The sequence below is a fragment of the Argiope bruennichi genome, chromosome 8 (genome assembly GCF_947563725.1).
Source record: "Argiope bruennichi chromosome 8, qqArgBrue1.1, whole genome shotgun sequence".
Classification (NCBI taxonomy): domain Eukaryota; kingdom Metazoa; phylum Arthropoda; class Arachnida; order Araneae; family Araneidae; genus Argiope; species Argiope bruennichi.
Window position 1 is genome coordinate 56,284,015 of NC_079158.1, and position 12,201 is coordinate 56,296,215.

Here is a 12,201-nt window from a genome sequence, read left to right on the forward strand (position 1 = left end):
GATCATCCATTTTCATAATTTGCATTTGATCAAAAACATGTCAGTTTTGAACTTGTAATTTTTATTTGTTATTATATTTTTGTAATTGTAAAATTCAATATAAGTATAAATTGTGGATAAATACTTTATTTATTAAAATTCAAATTGTTGAAAAATTTTCATTATTATAAAGACCTATTTTATATTTAATGTGTATAATAATCTATTGTAACCTTTCAAATGAATGTGATAGATAATCAAATTTCACTTTTATTTAAACAGCAGAATTTTTATTTTTTTTCTGTGTATATATATATGAATTTATCTTAGAAGAATATGAAGAAAACGACCAATAGTTTACTATATTCCTTTGTTAAATTTATTAGGCTTGACATTTTCAATATCAAAAATGAACATGTTGGTGTCTCAAATAATGGTACATTCAAAATTTCATTTTGGGATTTTGTAATAAAGTTATAGTAAAAATTTGAGTGCCACTGATCTAGATAATCATAATACTTAAAAATTACTTGAAAAAATGTGTTAAATTTCATTAATTATTCTATGAAAATCAAATTATGTTTTAACATTTTCTACACTTAAAAACTACTGAAAATAATCCAATTTTATTAATAAAAATGTAAAGTTATTTGCATATTCATTATGGCTTTAAAAATTTTCTGTTAATACTTTCTTCTAACAATTATATTCAAAATTCTTTGATTATTATTGCCATACATTGGAATAACCCATATAAAAAGGATATACAATAGTGGGTAAATTTATTCCAGTTGTAAGACTGAAACAAGTTAACACTTTTAATTAAAAATATTTTTCTCTTTGATCTTTAAATACATTTTTACACAAATTCATATTATATGGGGCCCATTGTATTTTAGTACTTTATGATTGAAAGTTTGTATTTGTAATCTCATTTATGTTGAGAAAACTTAAATTTGTTTTACAAAGATAAGTTCTTTCTTTAAATATAATTGCTAATCATAAATAGATAAATTATTCTTCATTTATGTTATATTGGTCATATATTTGATTGTGTCACTATTCTGGTATTGTATATATTTAGTAACACAAAATAATACAATGAAAAATAAATATTCTTATTTATTTAAAAATCTGTTGATTATTTACATTACATGAATATATCCTCAACAACAAAAAAAAGTCTATATAGTGAAGACTTTTTTTGTTTTGCCGTATATCATTTAACTGCATACTTGTTTTGACATCAAGTGCTTTTTGACTCTTACAAAATGAATAACAAATATATTCCAAAAAATAAAGTATACAAAAAAAATTTATTTTGGCAGTAAGTTTCTTTTTATGATTTTAAAATCTAATTGGTGTTTACTTACTAACAAATAGCTATATATTATGTAGCATTCCAGAATATTGTAATGAATTAATATGAAATATGCTATTTACAAATTAAACAAAATTTTAAAAAAAATGTATGTTATTAATATAATTTATTATTGTTTGAAATATTGTTCCTACAAGTGAGAAGCACACAATAACTTGTGGCTCATTATTCTTGATGTTCACATACATTTAAAAAGAAAGAAATAAAGTAATATTTTTTCTCCACTCAATCCTCAAGCTTGTATCCATCTTTTTTTTCTCTATCATTTATATAAATATAATAATGAAAATACAAATGATATTGGTACATTTAATTCAGTTAAATTTAAAAGTGAAGTAAAATATTATATAGCATTTTCTATTTTTAGAAAATTTATTCTAAATGAATGTTGTAAATAAAGAAAAGAAAACAATTGATTCATTGAATTTTAATACACTATTATCTTCTAAAAATTAATCCATATGCATGAGAACAAAAAATTTTACTCTTTAAATCATTTGTGTTAAATCATTGTGGTTTTTATCTGCCAAGATTTTTTTTATATTGTAATGCATTATACAAATTTCTAATACAAGTGCCTTTTATGGAGTAAAACTAAATCTGCACTGAAACTATTTTGAGTTATTAAAAAGTTTTATTATGCATGTATTGGGAGAATTAGGCCATGATGTGCAAAAGAGTCATTTTTCTAGAAATCACACTTCATGTTGGAATTCTAAGTTTGATTTCACCCTTATTTTGTAGAAATAATTTAACATTTTTTAGTTTACCTAGTTAATATTATAATTTTAAAACACATATGGTTTATTAGTTTGATGTACAAACAATTTTAAAAACCATACTATTCATAATTTTAGGATTCCCTACCTCAATAAAAAAAAAATTGCCAAATAATGGAAGTTTTTTTTAATAGTTGTGTTTTATTATGGTCAATTGATGTACAAAATTGCAATGATTATTTTAATTCCAAAGTTTAAAAAAATATTAAAATTTATATAAATATGTACAAAATATATACAGAATACAAAGCATAAGAAAAATTCTTCTATGAACTGATTTTAAAAATTCATATCAATGGAAAATCATATACACAGGATGAGTTGTACCTAATCTGACAAACAAAGGAGTGATAGAAGAGCCCTGAGATGAGAGAGGATAATAAAATATTATAGCAAGCACATCCACTATCTTACCATAGCAAGTTACAGTGGATAAAATATGCTACCAATACTTAATCCTAGTTTTTAAAAAAATGTGAGGGACTTTAATGTAAAATGAGCACTTGTGTTGAAAGAGCAAGGAAATTCCTACAAGAGAACATTTTCATCAGGATGCTTTGATTTTAAGCCAAGCTACAAGTGCTGAAACTTTGGAGAAATGCAAATCAAACTGTCACAAATCTTTAACATTGAGTACGAAAATTGTTTTAGTACTCAATGTAAAACGAGCAAATTTTATAAATAACTCCAAATTTTCTAATTTTTATAAATAACTTGTTCATTCCATCAACTTTTGCAGAAGCCTGTAACAAATATCAGTGTTCTAGTTTGAAGGTAATATCGTCTTTCATTTACGATACATCATCAAGATTGGTGATCTTTGAAACAGACATTTATTTCAAAATTAGCAACTGAATAAATGTAGTATAAATGGAAAGTATACAAATCCACCAATATGAACTCATTCAGATATAAAGATGCTTAAAGGGTTTATTTCAGTTTATATATTTTTAAAAATGCTACTTTTCTTATTGATTTTACAATATTCTATCTTTAACCTAACTGAAACTTCAGGTTTTGGGAGCACAGGTAATTAAAATCAGAAACAATGACGACCCTTTGCGAATTTTTCTATGTGATGAATATCTACTTTTCTGACCACCAATAATCTAATGTAAGACGGTTTAAAAATTAATGAAAATGTCAGATCTGGGTTGTTCAATATTAAAGATTGTGGAGACAAGTCAATTTTGCATTTTACCAAAATTTCGGCGCTTTTGATCAGTTCTAAATACAGTTATTCTGATAAAAATGTCATAAGATCTTTTTTTTTTTTTTTAAATGTGCTTATTTGTGTGTAGATTTGTCAGAAATTTTTTAAATAAGGATTCTTTCAGAATGTATTCATTCTATCTGCCATGACTTGCATATGATAGGATAGGCAGAATTGCTATAGGATCTTATGATTCATATTGGTTTTTCTATCAATTTCTTTTGTTTGGTAGATTAGGTAAAAATCACTCTACTGAATACATACACAAGTTTTTCAATTTTTCTACAGACATATTTTATGCTTAGTCATAGTAAAATTATAAAAAATGTGAAAGGCATATTCATTGATACAAATTGATTAACATCAGAAAAGTTTTATGTGGTGACAGTTGCACAAAAGCTTCTTCTTACTTGAACCACAAAAGCACTCAAGTCATTTGTTTTATTCAATTCTTCAAGCAATCCATTGATTCCTTTTATTGGAGGATTACAGGATTTCACTATAATAATAATAATAAAAAGCTTGTTATCATTTAAAAAAGTTTCATGGAATTCAAATCTAAATTATTTAATATAGGAAATTACTATTGAAACAATTCAAGAGGAAACTACAGTTGTAAAAAAAAAAAAAAAAAAAAAAATTAAACTTGTGTAATTTTAGCATGCTTCTACAAAGTGCCTATCTACATATTAAAGCATGAATGTGTTTGACAAAATGATATTTCTTCAAAATATTATTTTTGTCAAACTCTATAACTATATTTCTGCAAAAATGCCAAATTTCATCATATGAATTCAACTATTTCAGAGATAATTAGCATTTGATTTCTAATGATTTCCCAAACTGTTCAAAGTTATATAATATATATGGTTTATTGGGTACTTGTGAATTTAACTCATGTCAGCGATGGATTGCCAAAGATGTCTTGCTTACTACAGCCATCAATGAAATGTTTGTCCATTGATTATGTTTGTAAATGACTTGTAACATATTGAAATATTTGCAAACTGAATGCAGTTCAGCCAAAAGTTTGTCAACAGCTTGCAGTTAATACATAAATAACATTTATTGCCAGAAGCATATTGCATCCATTTCAGTTTTAAAACGAAATGTGAATGAAATTAAACTGACTTGTCTGATGATTGTTAATAGACATAATGAAATTTGTTTAACAAAATGAGAATAATGAGATCTATTTATACAAAGTTTTGAAAGTTTGTTCTCCACTCAATTTTCTTCATTTAAATATTGTATGTTTATTGTAAAAACATTATAGGCATTCCATTTAAAATCTGATAAATATATTTAGCTTTTGTTTAATGAAACAAGCATTTTTCCCTGCCCAATCTATACTTATAATAAAGCTCAATGTGTGTGTGTGTGTGTTGGCGCTCTACAGGCCAGATCGTTTGACCCACAGCTACCAAATTTGGTACATGTATACCTTGGAGGTTGGGAATGTGCACATGGGGTTCCTTTTTCCGAATTTTTAATTAGAATTTTAATTATTAATTCAAAACTAACTTTCCCACCCAAAAAAATCTTCCATTTTCCCCATCACCAAATGAGAAAGGCTTCCGTTTTTTTTCTCCCAACAGTAATGAGGCTAGGGTTAAAATTTTTCAGCGGATTATTTCAATCAATTCTATTTATTTTCTTAATGTTTGATGCATTTAAAATTAAACATTGTTAATTAATCGATCTGTTCATGATGAATCTGAGAAAATTTTGTTGACAAATTCTTGAAATATTACATAAATTAAGAATGATATTCTTTAGTGCCCATAAAGTTTAAACGCTGAGTGACTCTATTTTCAGTAATCAGATTATAAAAAAATGCTTTGTTTCAGTAAAAAATATTATTATATTAATTGAAGATAAATTCTTTCCACTTTAATTTAAAGCATAAATTCTACAGGTGCTAACAGAAAATTAGAGAGATACATATTACGTTATAACTGAAGGCCTTTATAATATTATGAATGAATTATATGACAATCAAAATTTGAAGTTTTAAAATATTTTGATGAAGAAGATATTAAAGTAGGAATTGTATAAAATATTTAATTATTAAAATTTTAACGAACATTAAGAGTGGCGAACCGGCTGGTCGCCAAAGGCGGCTAGTTATAGTAATAAGCCAAATGTAAAAGACTTTCTTCAATAAATTTGACAAATTTTGAAATTTAAAAAAATTTCTATTTCATTTCCTGTTAAATATTTTTAAATATAGGTTCAAATTTATTAATCAATATATCATATCAAAAATATATCAAATTTTTTTTAAAAAATCTTAAATTTTTTTCTTGTTTATTTGTTGCATAAATCTTCTTTGAAATTTGAATTTAATTCCAAACTGCTTTCATAATGTAGTTAAAATTTGAAATGCAATATTTCAGGATATGAGGACAAACTTTTAAATCAGAACTGACATACCTGAATCTGACAGTTCCATTTGTTTTTATTAATTTAAAAAAAAAATCCTAATTTTATAGCAAATTTTCATCCCAATTCTGTGGGACATTCTTATTTAAAGTATATTGATGCCATTTATTTAATCTAAAACTCTGTTATTGTATTTTTAATCTGTTTAAATTGATTTATGGTTATCTTATACTGAAATCTTTTACTTTATCTTTTAAAATTTAATGAATTATGTTGTTCAGTAATATCTACTAGAAATTACTTCATATACAAACACTATGTTTTACGATTCATGAACAGGATTTTCTATAATTTAATAAAAATAGTTTTTAAAAAATAGGGGTTTTTTTTATTTATTTTCAAAAACTAAATTTGGTATCACATTTTTTTTAATGTAAATTTTGATAAAGTTTTTTTTATAATTTAAGAAATCAAAATATGGAAATAATTAAATACAATATAAATAATAATGCATTTTATTAACATTTTTACATAAACATTAATTGCAATAATTTTTAGGTAAAATACAATAGAAATGTTTATGAAGCAAAATATGACTTACCATCATATATTTGGCCTTTCAGCACTAAAATAAACTTATATTCATCTTCAGGCTTACTTTTATTTATATGATGAAATGAAAACATCATTTCTGTCTGTTCTTCATAAGAACCACCTAAGAATATTAATTATTTTATATGATCTGAATTACAAACTAATATAATCTTGTAAAATACAACAGACAGTCTGAATTGAGTACATAATAGTGATTTCAAAACCGTTTTCATTGCACTTCTCAATGAAATTGAAAGGAATGCTTTACAAATTAAGAGTAAGAATCAATTTTTACAAAAAGGTTTCTGCATAGAAACAAACCCATTTGCATAATGCTTTGCAGCATCACAGATTACTTTACATGACAGAAATGAGGCTGATTACAAGCTTATTTCAAAATTTCTGGCAGCTCCCATTAAATATAGATGCAACCTGAATAATTAAAATATTAATGTGACAAACATATCTTGATGCATATGTGCTTATCAAACACTTTCATAAGAAAAACAAAATTCAAATTTAAAAAATTATTTAAGACTAATTTATGTTTCATTACATTATTTTCTAAAATATATGGTTTCATTGAAGAAATAATAACCAAGTTTCATTTGGGTTAAATAATAGTTGTTTAATCAAAACCATTTTTGAAAATAACAGTATTGTAAGACATGAATATCAGTTTTCATAAACAAATCAGTAATGTAAAAATGTTCAACAAAGCAATTTGAAACATTTGTATGATCTTTTGTTAACATTTGATTGTTGCCATTAGATTATAAGTAATATGAGCGATTTTTGTGCCATGTATGTTAGCATTTTATTTATCTATGTGATTTCTAGGCATGAATTACTATTAAAAAAAAATGCTACTTTCAGAAGCTTGGAATTGAAAAACTTGATGTTTAAATAGTTCTAAATATATATCATTTGCAAAGAAATGAATTAAATGTGCTGTATTTTTTTTAAACTAATTTCACAGGAAAAGTTCTAATTCCCAAATTTAGATTATAGTAGTTTTGAGAATTTGTGTCTGTAAATTCTATTCTTGTATTAATGGAGCATACTAACTTCGTGATATGTCATAAGGGACTAAATGTTTCGTTCAATCTCTCACAAACAACTCGTTTATTCCATTGCATATCATATGAATTGTATTACTTTGAAGTAATAAGAAGTTTTATATGTTATTATTTTAAAGTGAGAAAGTTTTAAAATAGTCTGCAATTTCGTAATTCAAGTAATTATCTTTGCAAAGTAATAATTGGTAGAGATAACAATGAATATGATTGTGTTTCTGTTAGATTAGCATCCAATTTGGAATTGTCAACTGTTTTTTAAAGAAATCTCATAATTTTGAGCTGTGATCAAATGAAAAGATGATACCTAAGCAAGTAAGTTTTTCCCAACAAACTTGCACAACAGCAGAAAGAATATGCGATTTTTCATGCTTCATTTCCTAGGGCAGTATATAAAAATTAACAATCCATAATGCCCAATTCATCTTATATTGCAGAATACTACTCAATTAGTAGTTATAAGTCACAGAAGAAAACAATAAACCCATTCCTTTTTTTATAAGCATTTTTTTCAAAATGAGTTGGTAAACATTACCAAAATATGCATAGTAAAAATTATTACAGAATAATGTAACAAAAAAATGCATTTGCAATGTGTTTTTAAAATATATATGCACATCTTAAAGACTATTCAAAGATAATAAATAATAATCATAATTAAATACCCAAGTGAAATATACATGGGTCAACAAACAACAAAAATAAATCGTAAACAACATAGTCAAACTTTTATTTCAAATGAATAAGGATGACTTAAGAATGAAAAAAGAAAAATATTTACCCTTGAGTGGCTTTATTTCAAATCCCAGATTGTGTTTATACAGATCATAAAGTTTTGATCTCAGAGCCTTCTTCTTTTGTCGGGTTGCAGCAGCTATAATATATTTTCCATTATAACTCAATCAATAAAGACACAACATATCAAACTTTGGAAATAATTAGTGTAAAATTAATTTTTCTCCATCGATAAACCATTATTAGAATAGCAAGTTTACAAAAGTCCTCAAAAATTCCCCTAGAGCTTTGTACTCCAGTGCCTTTTAAAATTTCACTAATTACGGAACACTTATTATCTTTGTAATTAATGATTATATCAATTCATTTCTTTTTATTCTCTTTATTATTAAATGTTAGTAGTACCTTTGTATTTATGTTAAACCAATTTTTTTATATATATAAATTTAGAATTTATGTAAAAAAACTTTTGCCTTCAATTTAAAAAAAAATTTTAATACAATTTTTTTTTAATACATATTATGCAAAAATCATTTTTATAAAGTTATAGCTTACATTTTTTTATCCATTGTTTATTTGTTTAAAATTAAAAACTAATTTTAACAGCCTAAGAACATGCAGGAAGGTTTATAAAACTTTACATACCTCTTTTTGTTTCTTCTATTGATTTTAAAGTTTCTTTCAACTTCAAAGAAGCTGTCTTTTGTTTTTCGTCCAAACTCTCAATGTCTTTTTTAAGTTGCAGAAATGAGAGGTATTCTAAAAAATGATTAAAAAATAAATTAATACAAGTTTTTATATTGACATGTCCAACATGCATAAAATTCATTCTTTATAGAACAGGCATTAAAAGAAAAGACTAAAATTCCAACAGAAATATATGTTTCCAAGCTACAAAAAAAATTGTTGTTTTCATTTCTCACCCATTACACTTTATTAGAAATATTCTTTGAAATAAAAATACACTTGTTAACAAATTAAAGTATGCTAAATAGCACTTTTAAAAATTACAGATGAAATTATGAAATCCTTATAATTTTATTTACAATATTATATGATATAAAACTGCATTTCATTTTTATATTGACCTAAAACGTATTCATTTAAAATAAAATATTACATTAAAACAAATTAAATTATGCAATTAAAAGAAAGAATATTTAAAGAATTCCATTCCACAACATGATCTTAAATAACAGAATCAAACCATATGAAATTTTCAAAACTGCTTTATATTCTTAAAAAAGGTAGATGGAGTTACTATAATTAGTTGTATGCTGGTTTGCATCATTTTTAGTGTCCCCCTCCTATTTTAATCTGTAAATGTGGAGATATTGCTTATAAAAGGAAAACCAAATTTATATTGACACCTTCAAATTCTTGACAAATCAGTTTATTTTCCAATAAGTAAAATTAGCAATAGAGTTCAACAGATTTTCAGAATTTTGCTCAAAGTCTTGCCATTATTGCTCCTTTTGATAATGTATAAACCAAAGCATAAAGTTGCTAATAGCACATTTTTTTCCACCATTTTAATCTATTTAAGGTTCTTTTTCTTTGATATAATAATTAAAAGAAATTTATTATACAAGAACTGATAACAATACAGACCATAAATTATGTCACTTTTATATATGAGTAAAAGTTAATTTGATCTTGCTTCTCAAAATAATAATGCAATTGAATTAGTAATTCCATATTATAAATTCAGATAGTTGTTAATAAACTTTTAAAAAAATTATTCATACAGTGTTATAAAAAAAAAGATGAAGGCATAAATTGTTAGTCAAAACTGAAATCATATAAAAAAAAAAAAAAAAAAAAAACCTATTTAAAACATAAGATAACAATTAAACAATTTAAGATATTTACTGAAAAAAAAAGCATATTGTTTGGTTAGAATACACACAAATAAACATATGATATCAATAAATGCATTTTTTTGTTTAATAGGAGTATATTTTAACCTCTTTTATATGGAAATTAAAGTGTATATTTATATAGCCTTTACTTTATAATAAACTAATAAATATTTCTGGCTGAATATTCTGATAATCTGCTGAGCTTCCAGCTTTTTACAAAGTCTAGGGAGGAAGAAAAGAAGTATTTTGTATTAAAAATTTACAAATTTATTATGAAGCATAACTTTATAGTGTGTAACATATTTTTAAAACCTGAACTTTAACTATTATTATTTTGTACAAAAAAAAATTAAATCATTATTGTATAAAAGGTTGTGTAAATATTTTATTTTAGTGGAGCCTGCATCTCTCTTTAACCTCATCATAAAACCATTGTAAAAAAATTGAATAAAATTAGTATAATTAAAATTAAAGCAAAAATCCCATCTATTTAAAGTAAACTTTAATTTTTTTGAACTTTTGTATTCAAGAATCCAATGTTTCCATTCACATATTTATTAATTATTTTTTAATTTAATATTATTCTATTTTGAGTATTCATCCTCTTTTTTTTTGGGGGGGGGGAGACAGTTTTTAAATAAAAATATAGCAAAACTTTGTATATATATATATTTTTGGTTATTTGAAATTGCATATTGTTTTGAAAACAAACAAAAACTGCAACTAAAATTTTTAAATAAAAAATATAACCAAAATCTACAAATAATTCAACAATGTTACTCATTATGTAAAATTAAACTAATTCTAATCATTTTATGAAGTGTACTTAAACCTACATTTATCTTTTAATCAAACATTCTGAAACAAATGCAAACAATGTGCAAGAAATTACAAATAATTGAACTGTTTCTGTTCTAATCAAGCTTCACATATTTTAAGATTTTAGAATGTTGTTGCATAAATTTTTGTGTAAATATGCATGAAAACGGGACAATAACCTTTTCTTCTTGTCTTTGAAAATTGCTTAAATATGAGAAGTCCAAATAGTGTCACTGTTTTCTGTCATTACCAGAAAATTTCCAAATTATTAAAAAATTAATAGCAATTAGTACTATAAACTTTTAACTAACACATAACTTTTATGCCCTAAGTTACAAATGATTCTAAGTTTTAAAAAATAATATTATTGCACTTCACTTACAGTTTGAAGCAGTCATATTTCAGTACAAGTATTATATTTAACTTCAATTACAAGTATTATATTAAATTATTAATAATAGTTTATAATAATAGTATATATTAGTATAAACATATATAGTCAATATATTGCTTTTTATATCAATTTTTTTTTATTATTGTACAAGTTGAATCTTAGTTGAATTTATGACTCTTTAAAAATATTTATAAACAATTATATATGATATTAAATTTTTTGCAATTAAAATGCATAATGTTTCAATTTTTTTCATAAGTACAGTAACAAACTAATATATATATATATATATAAATGTAAATGTTTTAGCAAAATTTCAAAACTAAAATTTACTTACGATTTAAAGTTTGTTGAATAAAACTAGCCAGATCACATTTTACATCCCAAATTTCTTTATCGGTTACAATAAACAATTCATCTTTTTTACTTTCATCCATATAAGACTCGTACTCTGAAAAATATCAAAATAGTTTATTTCATGAATAACAATTTCCTTACATTTGAAAAATGAAGAAATAGTAAAAATAATAATTACCGATAATATCTTTTATTTTCAACAATTTCTTTTTCAGTGTCATCTTACAAGGAGAAAAAAAAATGAAAATAATCAACGGATGTGAATTTTGGTATAAATCAAATGTTTCAAACAAGTACTGAAAACAATTGTTTTAAAGTATAAAAATGTAAATCATATTTTCAATCAAAATCTTTTAGTCTAGTACTTTAAGAACTGCTAAATATTTTTATTTACGTTACAGCAGAATTTTTCAAACAAAATAAATATCCCGCCTACAAAATACGCAACTACGGTTATGGTTATATAATTTGTCCGTTTATTGAAAGAAGTAATAAATGACAAATCACAATAAAACATAAATCATCACAATTGATTGGTAGTTCTAAGAAAATATAGATATTTTGTGCTCATACTATTTTTTTATTAGACATATTTCTTCTAGAATAGTAGTATTATGCGTATATTAG

The 12,201-nt window shown here is 24.1% G+C and overlaps 1 protein-coding gene across 1 annotated transcript; it reads right to left on the reverse strand.

Moving 5' to 3' along the window:
- Positions 1 to 2,329: 2,329 nt before the first annotated feature.
- On the reverse strand, positions 2,330 to 12,197 carry LOC129981927 (kinetochore protein Spc25-like). The gene is made up of 6 exons (XM_056092983.1): positions 11,753 to 12,197; positions 11,555 to 11,668; positions 8,788 to 8,901; positions 8,189 to 8,281; positions 6,339 to 6,452; positions 2,330 to 3,851 (listed from the first exon to the last, which is right to left on the reverse strand). Exons 1-6 carry the CDS (start codon positions 11,793 to 11,795, stop codon positions 3,727 to 3,729), a joined length of 603 nt encoding a protein of 200 aa, XP_055948958.1. The 5' UTR covers positions 11,796 to 12,197; the 3' UTR covers positions 2,330 to 3,726.
- Positions 12,198 to 12,201: the final 4 nt, after the last annotated feature.

What these genes read in the sequence shown, in the direction of transcription:
- LOC129981927 (XM_056092983.1), bottom strand. Translation starts at nt 11,795, where the DNA reads ATGACACTGAAAAAGAAATTGTTGAAAATAAAAGATATTATCG. An exon ending in TATTCAACAAACTTTAAATC is followed by an intron (nt 8,902 to 11,554) that starts GTAAGTAAATTT and finishes ATCATTTTTTAG; the next exon opens with AATACCTCTCATTTCTGCAA. An exon ending in GAAAGGCCAAATATATGATG is followed by an intron (nt 3,852 to 6,338) that starts GTAAGTCATATT and finishes TTATTATTATAG; the next exon opens with TGAAATCCTGTAATCCTCCA.